The following is a 26,663-nucleotide window of genomic DNA, read 5'->3' as shown; positions in this document are numbered from 1 at the left end:
CTCTTTCGTGTTTTCCGCGTTTCTGGTGTTTTCGGACTGCTCCGGCTTGGGCAACATTGGCGCAGCTTCGTCGGTGTCAGGGAGGGGGGATGGGGTACGGAACTTTGAGGCCCGCGTGGCCTCGCCGGTGTCAGGGTCGTGTTGGACATTGGTATTTGGGTCGTTGGCGTGATCTGATGCGGCCTGCTTCTAGTTGGTCGGCGTATAAATCTGCCCCTGTCCTTCGTCCTCGTCTCGCCCGTACTCGTCGTCGCCTTCGTAAAGAAAGTTATCATCACCCGCCGCACCAGACATGCTCGCAATCTGCAAGCAGGCCCACTGAAGCTCGAGCATTGCGGCCATTTTCTGTGCTTCGTCCATGCTAGGCAGTGTCACAGTAAAAACATGACCTGTCTGCAACAGGCGGCTGGTGGCAGGGTGTGGTACAGCCACGATCGGATCACCATCTGCGTCCATGTTAGCGTCGGCAGGTGACCCAAATCGCGGTCGCGATTCCCATTCTCGGATCCAGTCGCAGTATTTGTCTTGCTTGACCGTATCGTCCCATGGTCTCGGGTACTGCGTGGTTGTGGGTGTTGTAGTTGGCATTGTTGCTGTAGCTGCCATCGCTGTCGTCTGACGGGGCAGCCAATGAAGCTGGATATGCACAATGCCTCGCACCGTGCCACCACCGGCGTCCTCTGTTGGCGTAATGCCCAGGTACCGAAAGGCAAAGTATCCCCGTGACCACCAACTGTGCAGCGCTGGGCTAAGACAGAGCATATTGAAAGCCCTATCCGTGCAGCCTGGCTCGCTCGCAAATAGTTGAACTCGATCATTAGTGAGTACCCGGAGCCCGAGTACGAACTGCAACAGCCGACCCACCTTGTCGGTGCTGTTGTTGGCGGCGAACGGAAATATGTGGCACACTTCGGGGTTGGCCGTCCCAGTGAGCAGACAGCGATACCGATCGCGCAGCAGGCACTGCAGGTGTGTTAGACACAAATAAACGACGAGCAGTGTCTGAGAAGCAAAGACTTGGGCTTGTTGGATTGACTTCTTACAATGTCTCTTTCGGTCTGTCGACGATTCAGAAGGGGGCCGCGCTGTGGCATATTCACGCCGGGTTTTTGTAAGACTAAGTTCTCAGGTTAAAATACGTTCTTTAGTTTGCTGCTCTCTGAGCGACGAAGTGGCAGTATGGCAAATCTTGACACTGCAAAATATTGAAGGGGGAAAGGAAGTCGCACTCACATATGCGCACGGCTTCCGTCGTGTTCCACATAAAGCTATGAATGCTGAAAAGACTGTCGTCTTGTCTGAGCGCCCGTTCAATCCTGTGCAGTTGGTGCATAGGTAACACAGCGATGATGGCCAGAGCCATCGTGGACATGTCTATATCAACCGAGAGGCCTCTTCGCATGCTCGCTAGAAATACCTCCGCGATTCGCAGGCGCTCGTCAAGCTCATCGGCGGGGAGGACCAGTGATGTGGGGGCAGTATCAAGAGTGGCGAGCGCATAACGCCGCAGTTGGTGATAGTCATCCATAGTCCCATTTCGTACGAGGAAAAGCTGCCGGACATTGTTCGTTAAGGCATCGAGCTGCTCGTGTGTTGGGCGCTGCCCGGGTACAGTCGTGCTGATACTTTGCGTTGTCATTTTCGATGCGAGAGAGATGACCGTCGGCGCGTCTGCTGGGTGCTGGTGATGTTGTCTTTGTTTCGTCTCCTGCCGTTGCTGCCTGGGTGGTGAACTGGACAATTATTTCTTTGCAGCCGCTATTGTCCCGGTTGGTGCGTCGTACCGGCAGGTACTACGGAATAAAGACGGAACGATGAATAAAAAGCCCTAGGTACCACCAGACAAAACGGGAGTTACGCTCGAGTCACTCTCTACTTGTTTTCTGCTTGTGTTACACACACGAGAACAATTTTAGGCCGATGCTGGTAGGCACGTGACTATACCATCTCGGAGGAATTCAGTTGCACGATATTGTCGACCCCCTCATACAGTTTGTCATCCGCTCCCACACCGGGCATAAGAAGCAAATATGTACTGCGACTGTCCTATCGTAGACATCACTGCCTGATTATGCGCCCGGTGCATCGTGGCTAGTGCTCCAAAGACGACAACAAGTAGTGCTATGTCAATAAACCACAGATGTACGTTACAAGAGTCTCACAACCTACGTACTGCATTCTTGTGGACTAATTTCATATTTGAGTAACTGCATACACATTGATGCTGGAATGAACGTACTAGAACACTGTGACAATCGCCTTTTTCTCCTCCCCGATATTCCTATACACACCGCCCCCCATCCACCTCAATGTTCACGCCTGTGATGAAGCTTGCCTCGTCGCTCGCCAGGTAGCAGCATGCGTTGGCAATGTCGCCTGGCGTCGACGGCCGGCCCAGCGGGATCGTTGACACAAAGCCTGCACGGTTCTCCTCCGTGTCCGGCTTCCCAATAAACAGGTGCGTCATGCCCGTGCTGCCGACCACGGGCGACACGGCGTTGAAGCGAATATTATGGGGACCGAACTCGACGGCCATAGTCTTGGTGGCGTTGATCACGGCCGCCTTGCTGGCGTTGTACCAGGTCAGCCGGGGCCGCGGGCGGATGCCAGCTGTGGACGCGACCTGGATGAAGTTGCCGGGCCGCTTGTTGTCGAGAAAGTATGGCAGCAGCACGTTGGTCGACACGTAGACCGACTTGACGTTGACGTTGAAGACGAGGTCAAAGTCCTTGTCCGTCACATCCGTCGTGGGCTTGTTGGCGTACGTGGCGCCGGCGTTGTTGACGACAATGTCGAGGCCGCCAAACTTGTCCACGGCCAGCTTCAGGAGGGCCTCCCAGTCGGCAGACTTTGTGACGTCGCCGTGCTGGAAAACGGCCTTGTCGCCGAGCTCAGCGGCTGCGGCCTGGCCGGCCTCGGCCGACAGGTCGGCAATGATGACGCTGGCTCCCTCGGCCACGAACTTGGCAGCGATGCCTTTGCCGAAGCCAGAGGCAGCGCCGGTGACAATGGCAACCTTTCCCTGAAGACGAGACATTGCGTGTGCTGTGTGGTGATGTGGTGGTGGTGGATGTTGTCGTTGCCAAAAAAGACTGGAGAAACAGTGCGATGGTGACGAAACGTAAAACACGATCGAATGGTGAATAAATATTAAAGGACAATTGCGATACCGAAACTCCTTTTTCGTAGACAGGAGGTGCACGCAACCGAGACAAATCAGAATCGTGGAGAGCCGCGGCGATGTAAAGTTGTAAAGTACTGCGAGCCGCTAGTGCCAAGCCGAGTCGAGAGCTGGAGGTAGCTTACGATGAGACCTAAGACGCGAAGGCACGAGAAGCCAAGGTGCCGTTAGGACGCCATTGTGATGGTGTCTGTGGTTGGCGTGCTACTGCAGGAGTCTTCCCCACACTGGACTTTCATCGTCACAGGGCAGAACGAAACTGCAGCAAAACTGCCAAATGTGTGTGAACGGAGCGTACCACTGGCAGAGCTCCTCACCAAAAAGGGAAAGCAATCAAAGTGCCACCTCCACTTCCTCCACCTTCTCCACTCCACACTCCTTCCGGCCGTGCCAGATCATGTCCGGGGCGCGCCAGCGCTGCAAGTCCCTGTGTAGTGGCGAAATCAGTGGCCTCCTACCCCGGTCGCGGCGTAAGCAGATAGCTATGGACAAGGTTAAGCCGAAGTCGGTGATGAGCTTCGTCACACATCCTGTCGGTGTTCTGGGAAAGTATATTGACGACGCCGAAATTGTTGAAGCCGAGACGGAATGCGATCAAATAAGACGAGTTCGTGATCTTTTGCTTTCCTGTTGTGCTCACGTCAATTGCCCTCTTAAAGTGCCTCGCCTCAATCGGCATCTCAACCGACTCCGCCCGACCACAATGTCCCAGACGTACAAGCTGCTCGTCCTACCTGGCGACCATGTCGGCCCCGAAGTCGTCGCCGAGGCCCTCAAGGTCCTCGATGTCGTCGAGGCCAGCCGGCCCGGCCTGAAATTCGAGCGCGATTTTGACCTGGCCGGCGGCGCCAGCATCGACAAACACGGCGTGCCCATCACCGAAGCCGTGCTCGCCAAGGCCGAGGCCAGCGATGCCGTCCTGTTTGGCAGCATTGGTGGCCCCGAGTGGGCGGGTGCCGTGCCCACACCCGAGTCGGGCTTGCTGGCCCTGCGCCGTCGCCTCGACGCCTTTGCCAACATCCGCCCCTGCGCCTTTTACGCGCCGTCCCTCGTCAAGCAGTCGCCCATCAAGGAGCATCTGGTCAAGGGCACGCACTTTGTCGTCGTGCGCGAGAACTGCGGCGGCGCGTATTTCGGCGACAAGCGCGAGGACGCCGACGTCGCGTCCGACCTGTGGGAGTACAAGACACCCGAGATTGAGCGCCTGGCGCACGTCAGCGCGGCCGTCGCCCGTCTCATGGGCCGTCCCGAGGACCGGTCCAAGGCCGCCAAGGTCTGGAGTGCCGACAAGTACAATGTCCTGGCCAACAGCCGGCTGTGGCGCACCGTAACGCAGCGGGTGCTCGACGCCCCCGCGTACGCCGACATTGACCTGCAGCACCAGCTGGCCGACAGCATGGCCATGCTGATGGTGGCGCAGCCGACGCGCTTCAACGGCGTCATCCACACCGATAACACCTTTGGCGACATTCTGTCCGACATTGCGGGCGGCATCACCGGTACCCTGGGTGTCCTGCCCAGCGCCAGCATCTCGGCCGTCCCCGGTGGCGACGGCCGCTGCAACGGGATCTACGAGCCCGTCCACGGCAGTGCGCCCGACATCTCCGGCAAGGGCCTGGTCAACCCCGTGGCCCAGATTCTCAGCGTCGCCATGATGCTGCGGTACTCGTTCCTTCTGGCGGCCGAGGCTGACGCCATCGAAAAGGCCGTGTCGATCGTGTTGGAGGAAAAGGCTGCCGGCGGGCTGGAGATTCGGACGGCCGACCTGGGCGGCAAGGCGACAACGCGCGATGTCGGTGAGGCTGTATGCTCGGAGCTGAAGAAGCTGCTATCGAAGTAGGCGTCGATTCAGGGCGCGGGGCTGGGTGCTGAAGCGTGGCAAACAGGGAAAGTTTGTTCAGATTGTACATAGAATAATGCAAAGTCAAGCCAAAATATCACGTCGCGGTAACTGGGCAAACATTTGCTGAATTTGGAAAGCACGACACGCATTTTTGCTTGCGTAATCAGTGCCGTTTGGTCTTTCCGTTTGCGATCGTACCTTCCGCAGACTACGACACCCGCCCCTATTCTAAACGTTCCCCCTTTTCATTCTTCGCAGCGAGAGTTGACATATTCAACACTTTCATCTTCTTTCGGATTTCTCGTCATCCACTGCAACAATGGACTTCGGCACAGGCGACATCATACCAGCACCAGTCGCACAATCTCCAAATTTCGCATCAAAAACCAAACCGGAACGAAACTACCGAACGCAGGTTGTATTGACAGATGGTCCTTTTGACGCCCATTAACCACCTCTTTCAAATGTCACAGCATTGTTAACACGTTGGTGAGGATGCGAGAAAGGAGAGGTCAATGGTGAAAGGAGACACCAGAGGTGATAGGATAAACCAACGGGGAAAGAGACAGGCAGGGTTGACACGAACCCGGGCTGCCGGTGCAGACAGTGGAAGCAGCCAACCGTCGTCCCCCGGTCTACACGATGTGCAGAATTGTTGGTTGATCAGGCCCAGCGCAGTGGATCTGCCACCAGTCCATCTGCACGCTGTCTTTCTAGGTCTGCATTTTTCGCCCCGCTTCTCCGCGTTCTTTCAAAAGCGGAGGTCGAATGGGCGACGGTTGGCGCTAGATTTTATTCACTGAGCGGCCATGGCAGGGCGTAATCGGCGCCGCGGCCCCAGTCAGTGCAGGGTCGTTTGGGGCCATTCTTTCGCATTGATCTCCTGTCTTTCAATGCTTCAAGCATTACATTTCTCCTCGATTTCACTCCTTCTCGATCGAAACGCTACGTGAACAGTCGTCTTTCCGTCAAGTCACGCCTATTATGACGTGTCACCGACTCTGATGCTCAAACGGGTATTTACTTACCGACACGACGTGACACTACACAATTCAATCGACCACACTCACAATGTCACTTGTACGTTGTCTTCTCAACCAGCACCTTCGGGGCCGTATGGCTCCTCGCTCCATGCCACCTCAGACCTCTTCACTTCAGCTCACAGTTTGGCTCTACTAACATGTACGCCTCGCAGCTGAAACAGCCAAAGCAAAAGAAGCAGAGGACAGCAGCAGGCGACGCCGCGCCCGGCATCACCAAGGCATCAGGTCCACTACAGTGCGCCGTCTGCCACCGCCAGTTCTTTCGCCCGAGCCACCACGATCGACACTACCGCACACATCTCCCACCCGAAGGCCGCCTTTCCTTGCCCTGCAACCACTGTGGCAAGGCCTTTGGACGCAACGATGTGCTGCTCCGACACCTGCGCACGGCGCATGGCGTCGACCCCGGTCCGCAGCCCAAGGCAGCGCAGAAGTCATGCCATCGCTGTGTCCACCTGCGGCGCAAATGCGACCGACAGCAACCATGCCGTCTATGCGCAGCCGGTGGCGCCATTTGTCAGTACCCACGGGCAGATGCAAGAACTCAGCCGGCTACAACGACACAAACACAGCAACCGGAAATAATCATGGCCGCATACACTGCACCCGATCCGCACGGCATGGCTTCCCCAGATAACCAAGCACATTTGGTCATGTCTGCCGACGCACCGCCCCCTTTGTTCCAGGGTAGCAACAATGTCGACAACAGCTACAATGCCCACCAGGCAAGCTTCGGTGCTGGCCTCGCAAGCCTGGATGCCATGGACATTGCGACCGGTGCTGCAGCGAATGACAACAATGGTGGGCCATATCTCAACGGCAATGGCTACGACGGTTCAGGCATGGCGACAAACGGCTGCAGTCCCTCATTCTCTGACGACCTTTACATTACTGCCGAAACTATGCCGTTTGTGGCGTCCCTGTCGGCTGCAGGCCAGCTGGACTTTCGAACTGCAGGCCTCGATTGGCTCGACTTTGACGTTCCTGATATTTTCAGCACAGCTGACAGCACGGGCACATCTGACATGGATCCAAGCGTGACGAGCCAACAACAACAGCAGGCACAGCAAACACAGCAGCCAAACCAGAGCCAGGGACTACAATTTCAGGCACAACAGCACCTATCCAACCCACCGGCTCCACCTCCTCCTCTCCAGCAACAGGAACAGGCTCAACCACCGCCTCTGCACCATTCCCCTACTGTTCCTCACTCTCGCCAACTCTCACAACGTCAAGCGCAACAACCACACAACATACAACGCCTAATGGAACACCCGCCGAGTGCTCACCACACCAACTATCCTGCCAACCACCCTCCCAGTAACAACGGCAATGCTCTTGGTCAACATCCCCGCCCCACACAGACGTCCGTCCTGCCGTGGCCATTTGATGACACACCAGACCACCTTGCACCACACCGGTATTCGTTGCCTCCTCTGCGCGAAATCTTGCAGAACACCCTTTCTCAGTCGACGAACCCAACGCCTCCGAATAAGTCAATTCTGACCAGCCTGGTCGCACTCATGTCGGACACACGCATTCCACCAGCTGTTGAAGTTGCGACTATGGATAACGAAGAGACCGTGTCTGTGGGCTATTGCCAACAGCCAAAACCGTCCGGTAACAACGCCAACAACCACAACCCCAGTGTACCCACAGCACTGTCCATCACAAATTTGGACGCAGGCATGGCTCACGCAGCAAACCTGCTTAAGCAGCTGGTTGACACCTACGTCGCAAAGTTCCAACCCATCTTGCCACTACTGCATGTTCCCACGTGGGACCTGGCTTCTTGCCCGCCAGTGCTTGTATCGGCCATGGCTTGCGTGGGCAGTCTACTGAGTGATGATGAACAGGTCGCGGGCCTGACCTGGTCTATCAGTGATATTTGCATGCCAATGATTGCCTGGCTGGGGTCCTCTGACAGTGCGAACTACCGCGACATTGCCTACTTGAGCGCCCTGTGCGTACATCAGATCTACTCACTCGGCTCGGGCAACCGACAACTGTACCAAAACGCTGACCGCACGCGCGGCATTCTGGTCGGCGGTCTACGTGGCATGGGCTGCTTAACGACGCGACTGAGCCTGGAGGACAAGCTGGAGCAAGAGCAGAACAATACTACACGCTCCTCGGTGGGCAACAGCACAACGACAGCGACGCACCCATCGACGCCCACGCTCCCAGCAGACCCCGCAACACAGCACGAACAATGGATGGCATGGGTGCGGCGTGAGCGTGAGAAGCGCACAGCTTGGTCGTCGTTTGAGTACGACTGCAGCCTTTGTACACTGACAGGACGGCGTGGTGCCGTCGATCTCAGCGAGTTGCCGAGCCGGCTGCCGTGTGCCGAGACGCTGTGGGATGCACCGTCTGCTACTGCCTGGGCGGCGCTGCGCACACGACTCCACCCAGATGCACAGGGAGCACCAGTGTCGCTGGTTCTCAAAGCTGTGCTGTCACAAAATGTAGACGATGTCGACGACGGTATGGGCGACGTCAATGACAGCCACGGTGAAGAAGACGACAGCGACGATAGCATCGGCGACAGCTGCACATACGTGGAGACTGACAGAGACACGCCACGCGTGTTGCTGCGAGCGTCGGCCAGAACCAAGACGGCGCCGGGATCGTACGGCACGACGAAGACCTCGCCACAAGTGTCCTTCTGGGGCAAACGACTGTGTGCACAGGTGATTGGCCGGCTGCTGTGGGACTTGAAGCAGCTCGAGACACTGTCGACCTCCGAGTACTTTGGTATGCCGTCGCTGTCCACGGCCCACGCCGCCAATAAAGTGCGGCTCCTGCGGTCGCTAGACAATTTGCTGGTGTCCATGGATCAGCCAGCCACCGTGGCTGACCTCATCAGCTACAACATTGCAAGCCTCATCGGTCACTACTCGCACCTGTACACGGCGCAGGATGTTTTGGACATTATGCTGTACATTGTGCGCAACACGGTCGCCCACGGACCACGCAAGCTGCAGTATCACAAAGGCATCCAAATGGCCAAGCGGCGACTCGTGGCAACTCTGTCCCGCGACCCACAAGAAGCACGGCGGCTGGTGTATCATGCGGCGCAGATTGTTGCCGTCGCCAACGATTACCTGGTGTCGGCCCCGTGTGAAATTCTGCGGCTCTTCATGGGCTACACATTTCTGATTGTTTTTGCCGCGCACTGTCCCAGTAGCCACCGGTTCCAGACATCGCCAACACACCAAGCAACTGCCCAAACACGACCGGGACGCAAACCTTCCGATTCGCCCTCGTCCTCCCTGCCACTATCGTCGTCTATGCCTCTGCCTATGCTGGCCCCATTGGCTTCTTCTTCAGGAGGTGTCACTCCGTCGACGGTCGCCGCCATTCAACTCGACATCCCCTCCCACCGGATTGCCAGTACTGCCGATGTCGACAACTGGATTGCACACGGCGGGCCTGCGGCGATTGGCTCCGTGCCCAACCTATTTGCCGACGGCGGCGCACTGGCCATCAGCCACGATGCACAGGCGATGCTGCAGCGGCTCAAGTGCTGGGGACTGGCCGAAAAGTTTACCAAGATTCTGCAGAGTTTTGAAGCGACGATGCTAGCGGGTAACCATACTGGTGGGTCATATCACGGTCACCGTGACGCACAGACTGAAGGCTGAAACAGATTGTTTGATATATATGATTGAAATTATTTTATGATCACAAGGCTGCAGATATACAGAATGCAAGATACTTTGTACAATGTACAAGATTGAATGAGTCAAAATGCAAGGCATCAATCGCTGGTCAGAAGATGGCCAGGCAGTTTGGCGGGCTACTAACACCGCCGGGCATATTCAGAGGCGAGCTCGTGACGAAGAAAGTCCAGCGCTGGTGCTGCGCACACATGCGGCTCAGTGCCTCGAGGTCAAACAGCTCGCCCACCGGCACGCCCCAGGCGGGCAGCAGGTACTCGTGCATGAAGAGTCCGGGCACGTCCGGCTGCCCGCCCTCGCGCGCGTACGACGTTTTCGGCGGGTACACCTCAAACGATACGGCGTCGCCGGCGACCGCCGCAAAGCCCGTGTCCCAGATCCAGCGCAGCATCTCCTCAGTGCCCTCGACACCGGCGTGCTGGGGGTTTGCGCTCTGCGCGTAGGCCAGCTTGTCGGCCGGGCTCATCTGCGTGTCCCACTCGCGCGTCAGGCCGATCCGCACAAACATAATGTCCCCGCGCGCAAAGGTGACGCACTGCGCGCGCGCCACGTCTTGGAGCACGCGCAGGGGGATGGCGTGGTCGCTCAGGGCCTTGTACTGGAGGCCCGGCAGGTGTGTCTCGGCGTACGCGGCGTAGTCCAGCAGCACGCCGCGGCCCACTATGCCCTCCTGCGCCCAGTGCTGCATCCCAATGCGCGTGTTGGCGCGGTCGGCGATGTCGGACGCGGTCACGCCGCCGTAAAACAGTCGCTGGTCCGCGCCCGGGTACGGCGACGAAAAGTGGCGAAGGCCGTCCCACTGCGACGACTGCTGCGGGTTGAAAATGTAGACGTCGTCGAAGCCGGCGCCGCCGAGCAGCGACGTGATGTGGTGCTGCGTGGGCGCGCGGTTGAAGTTGGCAACGTCGAGCTTGGTGAGGTCCCAGTTGAGGGCGACGCGCTGGCCAGTGCGGATGCACGAGGCTGCCGCGGCGGCCACGACGTCTGGGGTCAACAGGCAAAGACGGCCCAGACCTTCCTCGCGCGAGCCAGGCGCGCCGGGCCAGACGCGGCGCTTGTCGGGGAGGTCATCGTAGGCAAGGGAATGGAGGTCGATCGGGGTGGTGGAGGGTGCAGAAGCAGGTGTTGGGTTGGAAGGATGTATGTCCTCAACGGAATGAGCAGGTGCCACGGTCTGCTGGGCGTCGGCCGCGTCAGTCACAACGGTGTCTTGGATGCTTTGTTTCGAGGACTCGGCGGATTGTGTCTCCTTCTGTGACTGCTCTGGCTGCTCAGGTGTTGTTTGTGTTTCTGTGGCTGGCACCACAACCTCTATTACCGAAACAGTTGTTTTCGGCTGCCCGTCGACAGGCTGCTCTTCAACTTTGTAGCCCTCTTCCGGCTTGCGTTGGGCAACCGCATTCTGTGAAGACTGTATTGATCCCATTGTGTGTAGTGTGTTGGTGTATGAGTATAGACAGTGAAGCTGTGTGCGTATAACAATATATCGTATGATGAGAAAAACAAAACATCATCCCGAGATTACTTTCTGTCTCCGGGTTTGAAATGGCAGTGCCTCTCTGGATTGTAAGCGTCGTGGCTCGACAGAATATCTTGCGTACGAGAACACACGCACCTGCGGACCACTGAGAATGAGAAAATACTCTGAGATCATAAACAGTGCTCAGCACATCTTGGGCGGGGCATAAGTTGGTCTCCTCTCTGCTTTCTTGTTTTATCCCTGGACTCTGTGCCACTCACTCTCCTTCCCCCTCGTTCGTGGAACGTTGCCAACGCGATTGGGGCTCTTCAAGAAAACACGGCGAACAATAGACCAAAAAAAAGTTGCCGCAGGACGACTAAACTTCTCCACAAAGCGGTCCAAATTTTTGTTCCAAACGACCCTAGTTAGCTTCAATTGCCATTTCTCTCCACAGCATCTCCGCACCAAACAACATACGTCGTAATCCAATAAATCAATCTTTAGCGTCGTATTTTGTGGTACGCTCCACGTGTAGGCTGGCCCAGAAGGTGTCGTGCATTCGAGGGATGTTTAGTTGTTGTATCGACTTGTATTGAATTGTTTTTTATTTCCATTTTGTCCGTCCTATTTTATTATTTTGTTATCTCAATGCAGAAGTTGCCGATCAATATTTGGATCATCAGGGAATCTGGAAATTGTTTACCGTAATCCAAACGAAACCGACGCATTTAGAGCCATTAGCGAAAGTTGTCATTGAGCAGACCCGAGACAAGGCAGTCATCTTGTGATGCTCCTCGCCTCACTAAAGGTCATAGATCAAGCCGTCCGTTTAGAAACAGTCTCCGTACTGCGGGGATATCTCAATTGATTTGTCAACTATTACACAATTCCGACGGTACAACACTACCTATCCGCTGTCCCTGCCCTGCTATGATACAAACTTATGCCACCTCCCGTTGCTGTGCAGCCGGCGCGACCTTCTCAGAGCCGTCCAGGTGCACGACGTCCGTCTGCTGAAGGAAGTCGTCCAGCTCCTTGCGCTGTGATTCGGAAATATCACTGACGTGTACAGCCACGTCGTCGCCAAACTTCTCTCCAATCTCTTCCAGGGACAAACGCGCCGTCTCAGGGAAGAAAAAGTACACGATGGGAATGAAGACCACACACCAGAGGATGATGACGAGGTAGTACTTCCAGCCCACGTTGACGAAACCAATGGGTGCCGTCTGAAGTAGGATCAGCGTCGCGGCGAACTGGCCAAACAGCGAAAACCCCATGCCAATGGGTCTGATGTCTGTTCCAAAAATCTCACTGACCCACAAGTACATTGTGGTGTCGCAGAACGTCCCCTGGAAGGTGAGGTAGAAGAAGACAAAGAAGACGCCGGCGCCGTTGCCAGCCTTATTGTCGGTGCCGGCGTACTTGGCGATGCAGGCCGCCAGACCCACGGTGGTGATCAGGCACCCGAACAGGCCAAACATGAACATGCCGCGGCGCGAGTTGACCTTGTCGTGCAGCCAGGCGCCGCCGGGGTTGTAGAGGACGCCGGCCGTCGTCAGCCACAGCGCCGACAGGAGAAGGGGCATGGACCCGGTCTGGCCCAGGTTCGTGTAGAGCAGCACGGCGTAGTTGTTGATGACGAGCGGGCCGGCAAATTCAGCGCCCCACTGCGTCAAGAAGCCCATCAGCATGCGCTTGCGGTAGCTTTTTTTCTTGATGACGGCCATCCAGGGGCCGTAACCCGTGGCCTTGAGCTTAGCGGCATCCAGGGCGATCTGCATCTTGGCCTGGTACAGCTCCTCCTTGGCCACGAGGTGGTCCGGGTCCGCGGGCGACGCGCGCAGCGTGCGCAGCACGTCCCAGGCCTCCTCGACGCGGCCCTTTTGCAGCAGCCAGCGCGGCGAGTAGGGGATCCAAAAGGACGTGACCAGAAGCACCAGGGGCGCAAAGCACTGCATCGACAGCGGGAACCGCCAGGCAAACGACGCGTTGACGTCCGTCGCGAAGTAGCAGGCATAGCCCAGCCACGCGCTCAGCATGTAGCCAAACACCAGGAAGATGGCGTGGTGGCCGACCAGCCAGCCGCGCCGGTCCGGCGGCGCCAGCTCGCTCATGTACATGGGACACACCGTGACCAGAAGGCCGATGCCGATGCCGCAGAACACGCGGCCGACCTGGAACATGGCCAGATTGGCGGCGCCGCCCTGCAGTGCACCGCCCAAGAGGGCCCAGGCCGCGCCCATCTGAATGCAGCGCTTGCGGCCGAGCGCCGTAGCGGCCCACATGACAAAGAGCGAGCCGATGGCGCCGCCCGCACTGTAGAGGCCGTTGGCTGTCGCAATGGCGTGCGTTGTAGTGGTGGCATAGCCCTCTTCGCCCTGCATGGGCAGATGGAAGAACTCGTACCAGCCGGGCTGGCCAATGGTGGAGCCAATGATCGAGGATGAGTAGCCATACGTCTGTTTGGTCAGCTGTCTGCACAGAAGGGAGATGGCTTGGTGGAGTTTGTTTACATTCCAAACATACCAGAGAGCCGAAAGCGACGGCAACAGTGACGAGGCGGTTGTAGATGTTCGTCTTGCGGCGCGGAGCCGCGACGGCGGAAGCCATGTCGGCTGTTGTGAGTCGATGGCGACGGTGGTCGTTCGTCGTCGGTTGCTGCGTCGCAATAATGTATGAAGCGGCGTGGTCCAGTCACAGGGAGTCACAGGAAGAATCACAGGGAGATAAGTTGAGGAGTGTGGCCGGTGGAGAGAGATAAGACAAGTCAATATATATCCCCGAGTACATGAGCTGAGAAGGGACGAGATAATGTCGACCCTAAACCCCAGACGCGTGGGTCAGCCCGCTTACCCCAGATTGGCGCAGGATTGAGACGTGGGAGGACAGGGACTGTAAAAGTGGTGTGGCGGCCACCGACACAACTCGGCGACACGACATGACAAAACAATTCCGCATGGCCAAGTGAGGAGGAGACAAAAGGAAAACATGTTTGTGGGGAAACACCGCCAACGAGCGCTAGACTCAACTTGCTTAGGGCCTTTTCAGCAGTCTCAGCGCATCCCAGAGCACCTGAATAACTGCCTAGTTTCGGCAGTCGATTGAAACGAACGACCCTTTGACCAGTGACACTCGCCGTGCCACTTTGCTGTGACCTCGTGCGCGTCCCCCGGCACCCATAAGGCGGATGGTACCACAAACCACTCCTCCGGTGCCACCAACGATCCCTCTGAGCCAGTCTACGACCAGCTTGGAGCAGTTTGCCTGCCAACATACTGTGCTTCTCCACTCTCCACTCTCCGCTCCGCTTTCGCTTTTCGCTTTTTGCTTCTGTCATCCTCCGCTGTCCGCTCGCTTCGCCTCCGCTCTCGAGTCGTGTAGCTCTCCGTACCCCCAGAAAGAAGCAAAGGTACCGACCAGAACGTGACGCATTGATCGCCTCAAACGTGTTATTTGTGCTCGAAAAGTCTTACTCTTCTCAGCTTTCTGTCCCCTTGCTCTTTCCCACCCCAGACTTATTCCAGGCGTTCTTTCCTAATCGGACTCTGACGAACGACGGCTAACTAGCCGTGCCTATCCGCCGCCGTTCCGTCTGCCACCTTTTCCGTTTCTGGCCTTTGTATTCCCATCACTCCTTCTTGTCCGGTCTTTGGCCATAACTCATACTCAAGTTTTCATCACGCCTCACACTTACGACATACCTGCTGTCCTCCTCTAACCACACATTCGTCACGACCGCCAACATGACGTCCACAGCGCTCCCCTTCACACTCAACGACCCCGACCTCCTCCACACCGACAACTTTGTCAACGGCCAGTGGACATCCGCCGCTTCTGGGAGGCGCTTCGATGTCATCGACCCCGGCTCTGGCAAGCCCTGGGCGTCGTGCCCGGACAGCGCGACTGCCGATGTCGAAGACGCCGTACAGACGGCGCACGCTGCGTTCCTCGAGTACTCCAAGTGGACGCCGCGGAAGCGTGCGCAGACGCTCGGTGCATGGCACCAGCTGATTGTCGCCGCGCGCGACGACTTGGCGCGCATTTTGGTCTTGGAGACCGGCAAGCCGCTGGCGGAGGCGTACGGCGAGATTGACTACGGCACGACGTTCACGTGGTGGTTTACGGGCGAGGCCGACCGAATCCAAGGCGCCACGCTCAACTCGGCGCTTCCCGGCCGCCGGGGTCTCGTCATTAAGCAGCCCGTAGGCACCGCCGTGGCCCTAGTGCCGTGGAATTTCCCGCTGGCGCTCGTCCTCCGAAAAGCCGGCGCGGCGCTGGCGGCCGGCTGCACCATGGTCGTCAAGACGTCGCCCGAGACGCCCGTCACGGCCTTTTGCCTGGCCCATCTCGCCCGTCGTGCGGGCTTCCCGCCCGGGGCGCTCAACGTCCTTTCGACCACACTGGACAACACGCCCGCCGTGGCCGAGGCGCTCTGCCTGCACCCGCTCGTCAAGAAGGTCACGTTCACCGGCAGCACGCGCGTCGGCAAGATCATCTCGGGCCTGTGCGCGCGCAACCTCAAGAAGTGCACGCTCGAGCTCGGCGGCAACTGCCCGTTCATCGTCTTTGACGACGCCAGCCTCGACCAGGCCGTGGCCCAGCTGCAGTCGCTCAAATGGCGCCACGCCGGCCAGGCCTGCGTCTCGGCCAACCGCGTGTATGTCCAGCGCGGCATCCACGACGCCTTTGTCGCGCGCATCGTCGCCGACACGCAGAAACTCAAGCTCGGCCACGGCCTGGCCGACGGCACGACCCTCGGCCCCGTCACGACGCCCCGTGGCCTCGACAAGGGCGAGGAACTGTTCCAGGACGCCGTCAAGGGCGGCGCCAAGGTCGTGCTGGGCCACGGCTGCCGCGAGACCGCGGGTGACGGCTACTTTATGGCCCCCACCGTGCTCACTGGCGTCAACGACAACATGGCCATGGCCCAGGACGAGGTGTTTGCGCCCATCCTGGGCATTTCCGTCTTTGATACCGAGGCGGAGGCCGTCCAGCGCGCCAACAACACCAGCATGGGCCTGGCCAGCTACGTCTTCTCCAAGAACGTCGACCGCCTGTGGCGCATGTTTGAGAACCTCGAGGCCGGCATGATCGGCCTCAACACAGGCAACGCGTCGGCCACTGAGGCGCCCTTTGGCGGCATCAAGGACAGCGGAGTCGGCAAGGAGAGCGGCAAGGACGTCGCCGTCAACGAGTTCCTCATCACCAAGATGGGTACTTTGTCGGTGGAGGATCACTATTAGGTGTACATTCGTACATAGATAATAAATAACCACGTCTCAATAAGAAATTCTCCATTACATTTTATCAGGTCGTCGTATCGGTTTAATAGGCGGTTATAAAAGCATTATCGCGATTTTGTAGTTTATCCAGTTTAAACAAAATGACAAACAAAAATAAATATATATATAAAAAGGTCGGCTTTAAACAGTTAAAAAATCGAGTTTTACTATTTATTTAATTTATATTTAAAAAAAGGAGACTACTACCGGTATATAAGAATTTAAGAACGAAACTTTATTTCACTTACTATAGTTTATTATGTTTCATATAAAACGATTACGCCTTCAAAAAACATTAATAATCGCGTGATTGTCAAATAGCCAGCGTGAATTACCGTGATTACGTCAAGGCCGAACCTACAGTTGACGTCTTACCTGCAAATAAAGCACCACCATAGAGGGCTACGCTCGCCATGGTAACCAAAACACTTGTGGTAACACTTTGTTTTCTTTGCATAGCTGATAACCACAGGATCGCCCCGTTTTATACAGGCAAGTGAGTTGAATTGTCCCGGGAAAGTGCTGCCCTGCGCCCGGTGTGGCCATTAGAGGCCGACAGGCCTATGGAGACAGCGTCTACATTCCGTGATACAGCCACGGCGGCCAGGATAGAGAATATCAAAGATTCTCTTTTGGCCCATCGAAGTTATAATAGATTTGGTTTACGACAAGATGCCTGACGGACAACGTATCGGGATATCGCAAAGGCCAACAAATGGGTGGACATTACACAAAGCCAGAAGGTAGATAACATCTGGACGCATTTGCTTATAATACGGAAGACTGTATATTGAAGCAAGAACTCGCAGAGTAAAAGCTCGCAGAGTAAAACCTATCCTGTCCTCGCCAGTCGGTGGTCGTTGGGTCCCGATCATAAAAAACTCCGTTTGTTTTGTTTCCCTTTGAGGCAGCTCTATGAAGTTGAAAACACACATACCTATCCTGTGCCTCGGTGCCAGTCCCAGCTCGCTTCTGCTGGGCGATCTTTATGCCACCTGGTGCCCCGCAGGCGCCCATCTCTCCGGGCCTCTGGACTTGGACGCCGTAATTTGGGACTGTCAACCTTGCCAGTCTTGAGCGCCTTCGACCTACATGCCGGGCTGATGGCATCCAATACTACAGGTGCGAACCGGATCCTGGCACAACAGCGGTCCACGTTCGCTGAAAATGAGGGGATGGTGGTGGTGATGAAAATAAACGACGATTAGCGTACTTGTGGGACGCGAAAGAACCCCGCGGCGTCCAGTATCGTCGTTCTCCACCATTCTCAAACCAACGATGGAGGCTAAGCGACGCAACCAGCGCTGACAGTGAGTTCAGGATGAGCTCACACATCTCCAATAAGATGACCAATGCTAAACATAGATCACGATGAGTAGTCGCTGCGTTCTAGGTTCGAGCCAAACGCCCAGTTCTTTGTCTTTGTTGCGCAAATATCCTCGACATTTCTGTTTCAATCATCCCCATCACATCACCCACGTCGGACACATGTTTTTGACTCTTCACGCATTTCCTCAGTCAAAACTTGACAGGACTAGACAACATTCAAATCGCCAACTCTCAAGGACAATGGACACGTCCCGGCCTCCAACGCCCCCCTCCGGCTCCGCAACACCGGACGCCAATCGCTTCGGTATGGCTGGACCGGCATGCGAGTGGGGTGGGGACTACCGCCCAGGCAGCTACCACCCGGTTGAAGTTGGAGATGTCTTGGGTGACGGGCAGTACAAAGTCCTCCGCAAGCTGGGATACGGGTCGTTCTCGACGGTGTGGCTTGCGCGTGATTTGACCAAGCCAGACGGCGCCGAGCACAGCATTGTCGCGATCAAAGTTGTCGTCGCCCATGCTGGGCCGGCAGAGGGCCTGCCCGAAGGGATGCTCTACAAGCATTTGGCGTCGGTGTCGAACGCTGCGGTCCTCGACCGACACGTCACGAAGCTGCTCAGCACATTTGCGGCGACGGGTCCCAACGGCACACATGCTTGCCTCGTGTTTGAGCCCATGGGGCCGGGCGTGCACGACATGGTGGAGAACCTGCCGCAGTTTGTGCCGCGGACCAGGCACATGAAAGTCCGGTATCCGTTCTGGATGGCCAGGCAGATTGTGCGCGGTGCGCTCGAGGCGCTCGCGTTTGTGCATGCCCACGGCATGGCCCACGGTGACGTACAGCCGGGCAACTTCTTGTTCACGTTGAAAGACAGGCTCGATCGCTGCACCGACGACGAGCTCCAGCGGCCTGCCCATGTGCATCCTCCAATGCGCCTTCCCAAGTTCTCCGCACCCCTCACGAGGTTGGATGGCAAGGTGGACCCTTGGGCGCCGACGCAATTGTATGTTCCTCAGCCGATGGCAGATTGGGCCGACGCTGGTCCTGGCTTGTCTCTCAAGTTGTCAGACCTGGGCGGAGGTACGTCTTCCACACTCCCTCGCTCCCTCACTCCTCCCCCGAGACTCTCTCACCTTGAAATCGAGACATGGTCTACTGACCGTCGACCCAGCGTACCTTGCGGCGCACCCACCTGCCAAGATTGTCTCGCCGAAAGGGCTGCGTGCGCCCGAGCTGATCCTACAGACACCGACCAATGGTCTCGACGGCCTTGCGCTCGATGTCTGGGCTGTGGGCTGCCTCGTGTTTGAGCTCGTCACGGGCCAGCAGCTGTTTTGCCTCCCGTGGATGCCGCGCCAGACGGAAGAGGACAGAAACGATGAGCACCTCCTCCAGATGGTGGCGCTCCTGGGACCGCTGAGCGACGCCGCGTGGGCGCGCTGGACACGGTCCTCGCGGTACTTTTCTGTGAATGACAGCGGGCAACGGACTCTTTTCAACCTTTGCGTGGCCGAGGGGAAACCGATCCGGCGGCCCGAGGACGCGCACCCAGACGAACTGCAAACAATGGAGCAGTTGTTTGACCGGCTGGCGCCAGATGTGTCGGACGAGGAAGCCCGCGCGACCAAACGGCTTGTACGCCGCATTTTGCAGTGCGACCCGGCGCAACGGCCCACGGCAGCGGAGATCTTACAGGACCCATGGTTTCTGGAGGGTGGGGAGATGGGTGTGGCAGAAGAATAAGTCAGTTCGAGTAATAAAGGCGCGACGACGGCTGTTAAACGAGGAGGGACGGTACGACCGCGGCTCGGGGCAGTCTTTTATTTCCTTTGTTTCCTGTCCATTTTCCTCTCACGAGACCATGCACGACGCCGCCTATTAGTAACAGTTCATCTCGTGCCTCACCGTCAATGGCCCTCACGGTCGCGTAAGGGTGGGCCTAGAGGATGTCGATAACACTTGACGAGGATGGATGAGACGAGGTGGAGATGAAGAAATATAAAAATTGTTTAAATAAAACTGTTCTCGATGAAATGGAAGCAAGAATTTGCAACGCTTGTAGAGGTGAGATGAGTGGATTACAGTGACGACGTATCCTCGAACAGTCACAGGGCAGCATAGCTATACCTTATAGTTTTTTCTTGTTGAAACAAAATGGGCCACAAAAAATAATATCCAAAAAAGTCGGCTTTAAACAGTTAAAAATGAGCTTTACTATTTATTTAATTTCTATTGAAAAACGAGGATTACTACCTTGAATTGAGAATTTAGGAACGAAATTATGAAAAGATAACACTTACAGGAAACATTAATAATCGCGTGATTGTCAAATGACCGGCGTTAATTGCCGTGATTGCGTTAAGGCCGAAGTCTTTTAGATGATCCACTAGGATGATATTGGACAATCATTGTTTGTAATGCACGCCGGAAAAACGTTTCAGAAAGGTGCGATACGGTCGAAGCGACAGACAACAAAACGTCTGTTGGGTTGGATTTATTAACTTAACATGACGTACCCTTGATCAGTCTTTGCAGGCGCAATAACAACAACACAGCGGCGACATACGATACGACATCGAACATACACAATGGCAGCGAATCTACCGACCACGATGAAGGCGCTCGTTATTGGCGGCTCGTCGAAAGGCGCCATGGTCGACAGCCACCGCAAAGTGCCCACGCCGCAGAACGACCAGCTTCTGGTCAAGACGGTCGCCGTGGCGCTGAACCCGACAGACTGGCGCGGCGTGACGGGTGGTCGTGGCAAACCGGGCTGCATCGTCGGCTGCGACTACGCGGGCGTGGTTGTAGCCGTGGGCGACGGGGCGGGCCGCGGCAAAAACTGGAAGGTTGGTGACCGTGTGTACGGCACGGGCCACGGGTCCAACCCTGTGAACCCGGACGGCGGGGTGTTTGCCGAGTACGCTGCGGTGTTGGCCGATTTTCAGATGCGGCTCTCAGACGCTGCGGGCGAGCTGGGATTCGAAGGCGCGTCAACAATTGCGTTGGGCGCCATGACTGTCGGCCAGGGCCTGTTCCAAAAGGCGCTGCACCTCGAGCTGCCCGACATCCAAACGGCCGCCAACCCGCCGGCCCGAGACACGCCGGTCCTCATCTACGGTGGCAGTACGGCAACGGGGGCCCTGGGCATCCAGTTTGCCCGCCGTGCCGGCTATACTGTGATTACGACGTGCTCGCCGGCCAACTTTGACTACGTCAGGAGCCTCGGCGCCAGCCACGTGTTGGACTACCACGATGCTGACGCGGGCAAGACGATCCGGGAGCTGACCAACAACAAACTGTACCATGCCTGGGACACCGTGAGTGTGGCGCAGTCGGCGCAGATTTGCGCCGACGCTTTGTCGACGGACACCACCCAACAGACGCCCAAGTATGGCAGCATCCTGACAGCGACCTGCCCCCGCGACGACGTCCAGAGCACCTTTACGATCATGTACACGGGACTGGGCAAGGCATTCCAGTTTGGCTCGCAGACGCTGCCGGCAGACGCCGAGGACGCGGCCTTTTCCAAGATGTTTTGTGCACTGACGGAGCAGCTGGTGGCAGCCGGCCTGGTCAAGCCGCATACATACCGCGTTGAAAAGGGCGGCCTGGAAGGAATTACCGACGGGCTGGCCAGGCTACAGCAGGGAAAGGTCAGGGCCGAGAAGCTGGTTTACCGGCTGGAGGATTAAGCTGCGTGGAGTCTCACGCATTTGTAAGGACATTGATCTGATGTACGTGCGAAAAGAACGAAATTGATACACTAGCCGTATTCTTAACTATGGGGCAAAACCCAGTGTAGAATGGATGCAGCAACAGCAGGCTGGCGCGCCTGCAGCCGGGCGTGTCCGCAGTGGTAGGAGTGGGTCGTTGTCTGTCGGTGCCAGGCCGTCGACGACCGATTGCGAACAGCAGGAATAAGCAAATTGCTGGGCTCGAAGGTACGGAGGGAAAAGTCTACTGCGGTCTCTACGGCCTCATACTTCCTTTGCTGTGTCGAACACATCGACAACCAAGATCACCGCATAGTAATATAAATTTTATCGTCTACCATCTTGGACCCGATAGTAATACATCATGCCACCAACTTAATGTAGTTTATGTGAGACATCTTGGTCACTCTTACCTGCTTGTTAACATGTGGGAGATATTTGGCTGGCAAAGGGCTAAAGTAGAGTGACTTCCAATTTGCGCTGTAAGGCGGTATAAATGAAGCACTGACGGGTCAAAAGCTGGGACTACACCATCTCATGTGGGGACTGACAATTTTGGCGCTTAATGACTTCGTATTTAAAGCATTTTCGTTGGCCCTTGACAACAACGACTAATAGCCGGTCTAGTACCGGGCAATTGGCTTAGGTGGTATAGCGCCCGCTTAGCATCGCCATGCGCTCATGCCAACCTGCGGGAGGTCCAGGGTTCGAGTCCCTGATTGTCCATTCTTTTTATCATTTTTGTAACGTTGTAGATGGGTCGATTAGAACAGGTTCCTGCGTTCGATTCCTGGCAAGTCGAACCTTTGCTTGTCAAAGACCTACGTGTAGTTTTGGGGTTTCACTTAGATTCTCAGTTGTCATTTCTTGAAGTACTCCATGTCTGATAAAGTCTCCGTTGGCGCGGCTCTCAAGGCATACGCCGATATACGGAAGCACATCGTCCTCTGTAAGTGGGTTGGTTTGGAGGGGTTTCATGGAGCCGCCGACCAACAAAATGAGAGTTTCTTTCTCAAATCAACTACGGCGTCAAGAACAGATATTTATAAGGTTCTCGATTAGCAAGGTTCTGAAACTCCCATAACAACACCACATTTCACAGGGGCTGAAAGGCACAACGACATCCAAATACTATTTTTCACTTCTCTAATAGCAGACGTGACCATGTGTATATCCTGAGTACAGAATGTGTAACGGCTGACCAATAGTCGCCACAATAAGGGTGTGGTGGTAGGTAGTGGGCTTTGTGTGCAATGAGTGCACAGATATACCGGTGTACGTGAGATTAATGTAAGCGCAGAGTCTACTATCTAGGAATGCTTGGGGGAAGGCCTCAAATCTATTTTATCCCGCTGCACTCATCCACTTCATTGATTTCATCATGAAATGGATGGTCTCCTAAAGCATTCGTCCTATCCCATTGATTCCGTCTTTAGTTGTATGTACCTCGATACAATCCCGTAATTGGCTCCTGTGATATGGTTCTCCCACCTTGGCTATACTATTGGTTTTCCGTGGCTGGTGCTGGCTGGTTCTCTTATGGTCCCGCGTGTGCTTCAGTGGGGTCATATGCGTAAAATGCAACGTGGGTGTATCAGGCAGAAACTCGCGCATGATAACAAGATTTGACTTCTGTTTTTCGGTGCCCAAAGCCGCACTCATAACCAAACAAAATGCCAGCTCCATATGTGTACAGACAGCCAACAATGACCAGCTGAATTAATCAACTAATCAATCCTCATACCTGTTCCATATTTCCTCCGTTAATTTTTGGAGATTGCGATGGTCTCTGACAAGAAAAGGCTTCATATTGCCCTCTACCCTAGCGGGGTTATCAACAACGAAGAACGAAGGTATTCAAGGTCCTAATTACCGTACACACTTCTTCCTTTTTCTACGCTCACTGTAGAATCTGCAGATACCATTGGGGTTTTCTCATCGGCCCAAAGAACGAAGACCGCCCTCAAGTCCCTGGTATGCGCTACCATGTTAAGAACCACCCGGTCCAGGGTTGGATCTACGAGGAAGTCGACGTTGCGAACGTGAAGGGCACTACGAACCTGCTCGCGCGCATCACAATAGCCAAAGTCGAAAATGAGAAGCGACTTGTCGACATCTTCCGCAACACGCCCGTCGTCCAAGGCGACCCAAACTGGCGGTGCCGTTCCTGGGTATCTGAAGTATTATCAACATTAAAAGCGGACGGTAGAGTTGTGGGAACGTCGCAGCTCGATTGGACAGAAATAGAAGCCTTTGCAAGGGGCTACGTAGGAAAAAAGACGACGGCCGGGAGGTACTCGAAAGCAGAGGATATGGTTCTTCCGAAACCAACATGGGACATGCTTGAAGGCAAGGAAACTGTAGCCTAGGCGTCAAGGGAGAGTTGCATCCGTTCATATATAAACGAAAAATAAAATAAGAAGTAGCTAACATCTTATCATTCTCCCCACCACTTCTGCCTTGTAATTTCCATTTCGAGCTCGTCTGGACAAGCATCGAGAAACTCTGTCAGCACCTCCTGCCACGCTTTGCGAGTCATATTCCCATACCACGCAGCCGTGTATTCCCAGTAATAGGGGTACCACCCGGCAAACTCCCAGTCGATAATGCCCACAATCTTACTTCCGGACACGATAATATTGAACGGGTTCAGATCTCCATGCGTAAAGACAGGTGCCGGCCAAGGTCCGTCCTGTTTGGCTACCATCTTCTTAATATCCCCCCAGTCGTCGTCATTTTGACGGTTCGGGTGCTCGTCGGGACGAAGACCGTCGCGTAGCCACAGGTGAAAGTCCTGGATAGTGTCAAACGGCCCAAAGCGAGGCTTGCAGCGGGGAATACGACTGTCGCGTAACGACCCTCCAACGCAGCTTCGTACGCCGGCGCCAGAAGGAGAGGGTAGCGTCCTCAACTCTGCACAGATAGACCGCAATTGCGCAAATATTCTTTTGCGATCGTCACCAGAGAGCGTAGCATAGGCCTTTGCGAGACAGACACCGTGGATACGATCCATGACTAGGTATGCCCGATTTCCATGGACAAAAGAACAGTGTATGCGAGGCACAGGAATCGAGGTACGGGCAGCGATAAACTGCATCGTAGCACCCTCCGTGAGATGAACAAACGGGCCAGTTTTGACGATGAGGTCCTTAGAAATGGCAACGCAAGGCCCATCGTAGCGATACAGACGTGCCGTGGTTTTCAGAGCGAGGAGCGTTAGTATGCGTCGGCAAAACGTGTTGTTAATGGCCAGGTGGTCGGTGTCATTGTGCTGGGTGGTATTGCCCTCCGAGACGTCTGTTTTTACCATCGTGCATCGTTTGTAAATGAACCAGAGGATGGTGCTGATTGAATAGTTTGTGGAGACGAATAGGAAGCGTGCGCATCCAGGGAGAGTTTAAAAGAATCTGAAGATGTCCTTTCCTTGGGAGCTAAATAGCGCGTTGCTGTTTGGTGGCGTGGCCTATTAGGAGTGAGCTAGCCGAAGTAGGTCAGCCGTGGCTGGTCACCCCAGTGGCTGAAACAGGGGCTTGACTACCGGCGGACTTTTGCTCACTGGGAGAGCCGGCTATTTTTCCGACCACACAATATACACGAGCAGCCCATCAAATTAAATGCCAATATGTTGTAGAGTGACTGCAACCTGATGGAGAATTAATTGCACATTCTCAACCAAAATCCACAAAAGCACCTGAAAATGTGGCCTATTTTGACCTCACACTGGGAGGCCGTAACTAATACAACGACCATATACGGTATAAAAACGGAAAAAGAGACGAGTAAGCGTATGGCACTGCCACTTGCCCCCTTAGTTTGTGCCAGAGGTGTGATGTTTCTCGTTCACGAAGCCAGTACCAGCCTATGATTCCTTGCCACTATTCTCATCGTACGATCGCAGCCATGAATGAAAATAGGTCTGATCGGCAGTGAGTCGTTCCTCAGGCAACCAAGCGAGGCAGTACTCGAGGAAATCGACAAAGAAGTCTTTTTGCTCTCCATTTAGCGTGGTGTCCAAGCCCGTGAGCTGTGTCTTTGGCGGCAAAGGTACTGGCCCTTGCCAGTTGCCTTGCTTATCCCAGTACTTGGCGGACTCGCTGCTCCGGTCTCGAAACTCCTTGGGTGGCAGTCCTAGCGTTGCAGTTATAGCGGCTAGATGGTGTGCATCGTTGAGTTCGAGGGAGGATTTTGTGTTATATGTATAAAAGAGGCTCTTCGGTTTAAGTAATGTCTAGGTATGTACGTATTAACTGGGAGGAAAGAAGCTGAAAAATGACCATATATATTAAACGACCGTACTTACTAGTATTCCTGTACTCCATATGTCGACGGGTGTCCCCTACGGTATGTTGAGGATAACTTCGGGCGTACGGTATTGGATGGGTATGGCCTTGTTAGTGTGAACACGACCTATGCGGGCTTGGCCAAAGTCACTGATTGTGAGTGCCCTTGCGCCGCCTAAGACATATTGCGAGACACGAATGGTTGTCTCGCCAATCTGTTTTCGCGGTGATGGATTGGTGATCTCGTTCTCTTTAATGGTGGACAGAATGGACTCGTCCGTTAACGTAATTAAGAGGTTGTCGGCGTGGAGATCTGTCCATTGTATATTTGTTAAGCAGGATCTCCTAATAAAACAGGGAGTTATAAAAGAAGTAAGGCCATGCTCTCCCGTGTGGATTATGTCGGTACTATGGAGAAGAGCCAGACCTAAGAGGGCTTGACTAAGCGTCTGGGTGACGAGAATTGGTGGAAAGACGCCCGTTCTCTGTCTCGTCCGCATTGTGGCCAGGCTCATGCCCAAAAGAACCATGACAAACACGGCATGCTGGCCGTGAGGGCCATTAAGATTGAAATAGTCTTCGAGGTGACGAACATGGTCCCGGCCCGGATGGCTGCCTTTGTCGTCGATTTCCTGCTGGATTGGCTTTTTGAGGTGCTCATACACAGACAGTTCATGCTGGTACGCGGCATTACGAGTATGAACTTTGAGAGCCCGGTAGAGCCGTTCCTTGCTATAGTAGTGGAGAAAGTCAATGTCTCGTCATTCGTATTTACGGATAAGGCAGGAAGGCATTGACTGTACGTAAGATTCCTTGCCAGCCAGAAGGTGGATGTACTGCCGTAGC

At 55.3% G+C, this 26,663-nt stretch overlaps 10 protein-coding genes and 1 non-coding gene across 11 annotated transcripts; 6 read left to right on the top strand and 5 right to left on the bottom strand.

Annotated features, from left to right (window-relative positions):
* Positions 1–189: 189 nt before the first annotated feature.
* On the bottom strand, positions 190–762 carry SPBR_03860 (uncharacterized protein; the record flags this gene model as incomplete). Its single annotated transcript, XM_040762150.1, has 1 exon — positions 190–762. One exon carries the CDS (start codon positions 760–762, stop codon positions 190–192), a length of 573 nt encoding a protein of 190 aa, XP_040622895.1.
* A 1,519-nt stretch (positions 763–2,281) lies between these two features.
* Positions 2,282–3,037, bottom strand: SPBR_03841 (oxidoreductase, short-chain dehydrogenase/reductase family; the record flags this gene model as incomplete). The annotated part of the gene is made up of 1 exon (XM_040762131.1): positions 2,282–3,037. One exon carries the CDS (start codon positions 3,035–3,037, stop codon positions 2,282–2,284), a length of 756 nt encoding a protein of 251 aa, XP_040622894.1.
* An 847-nt stretch (positions 3,038–3,884) lies between these two features.
* Positions 3,885–5,021, top strand: SPBR_03785 (3-isopropylmalate dehydrogenase; the record flags this gene model as incomplete). Its single annotated transcript, XM_040762075.1, has 1 exon — positions 3,885–5,021. The coding sequence occupies one exon, from the start codon at positions 3,885–3,887 to the stop codon at positions 5,019–5,021; it is 1,137 nt and encodes a 378-aa protein (XP_040622893.1).
* A 1,183-nt stretch (positions 5,022–6,204) lies between these two features.
* SPBR_03574 (uncharacterized protein) lies at positions 6,205–9,714 on the top strand (the record flags this gene model as incomplete). Its single annotated transcript, XM_040761865.1, has 1 exon — positions 6,205–9,714. The coding sequence occupies one exon, from the start codon at positions 6,205–6,207 to the stop codon at positions 9,712–9,714; it is 3,510 nt and encodes a 1,169-aa protein (XP_040622892.1).
* A 127-nt stretch (positions 9,715–9,841) lies between these two features.
* Positions 9,842–11,176, bottom strand: SPBR_03747 (uncharacterized protein; the record flags this gene model as incomplete). Its single annotated transcript, XM_040762037.1, has 1 exon — positions 9,842–11,176. The coding sequence occupies one exon, from the start codon at positions 11,174–11,176 to the stop codon at positions 9,842–9,844; it is 1,335 nt and encodes a 444-aa protein (XP_040622891.1).
* Positions 11,177–12,153: 977 nt separating this feature from the next.
* Positions 12,154–13,822, bottom strand: SPBR_03691 (major facilitator superfamily protein; the record flags this gene model as incomplete). Its single annotated transcript, XM_040761981.1, has 2 exons — positions 12,154–13,671; positions 13,739–13,822. 2 exons carry the CDS (start codon positions 13,820–13,822, stop codon positions 12,154–12,156), a joined length of 1,602 nt encoding a protein of 533 aa, XP_040622890.1.
* Positions 13,823–14,955: 1,133 nt separating this feature from the next.
* On the top strand, positions 14,956–16,455 carry SPBR_03720 (succinate-semialdehyde dehydrogenase; the record flags this gene model as incomplete). The annotated part of the gene is made up of 1 exon (XM_040762010.1): positions 14,956–16,455. The coding sequence occupies one exon, from the start codon at positions 14,956–14,958 to the stop codon at positions 16,453–16,455; it is 1,500 nt and encodes a 499-aa protein (XP_040622889.1).
* A 1,608-nt stretch (positions 16,456–18,063) lies between these two features.
* On the top strand, positions 18,064–19,564 carry SPBR_03718 (non-specific serine/threonineeeee protein kinase; the record flags this gene model as incomplete). Its single annotated transcript, XM_040762008.1, has 2 exons — positions 18,064–18,901; positions 18,993–19,564. The coding sequence occupies 2 exons, from the start codon at positions 18,064–18,066 to the stop codon at positions 19,562–19,564; spliced, it is 1,410 nt and encodes a 469-aa protein (XP_040622888.1).
* Positions 19,565–20,409: 845 nt separating this feature from the next.
* On the top strand, positions 20,410–21,516 carry SPBR_03787 (protein TOXD; the record flags this gene model as incomplete). The annotated part of the gene is made up of 1 exon (XM_040762077.1): positions 20,410–21,516. One exon carries the CDS (start codon positions 20,410–20,412, stop codon positions 21,514–21,516), a length of 1,107 nt encoding a protein of 368 aa, XP_040622887.1.
* A 652-nt stretch (positions 21,517–22,168) lies between these two features.
* Positions 22,169–22,263, top strand: SPBR_09468. Its single transcript has one exon. It is a non-coding gene; the product is annotated as a tRNA-Ala (tRNA).
* Positions 22,264–23,974: 1,711 nt separating this feature from the next.
* SPBR_03826 (uncharacterized protein) lies at positions 23,975–24,847 on the bottom strand (the record flags this gene model as incomplete). The annotated part of the gene is made up of 1 exon (XM_040762116.1): positions 23,975–24,847. The coding sequence occupies one exon, from the start codon at positions 24,845–24,847 to the stop codon at positions 23,975–23,977; it is 873 nt and encodes a 290-aa protein (XP_040622886.1).
* Positions 24,848–26,663: the final 1,816 nt, after the last annotated feature.

Source organism: Sporothrix brasiliensis (assembly GCF_000820605.1).
Source record: "Sporothrix brasiliensis 5110 chromosome Unknown Cont14, whole genome shotgun sequence".
NCBI classification, from domain to species: domain Eukaryota; kingdom Fungi; phylum Ascomycota; class Sordariomycetes; order Ophiostomatales; family Ophiostomataceae; genus Sporothrix; species Sporothrix brasiliensis.
The sequence above is the reverse complement of the archived record's forward strand: the minus strand, read 5'-3'. Positions and strand labels throughout refer to the sequence as shown.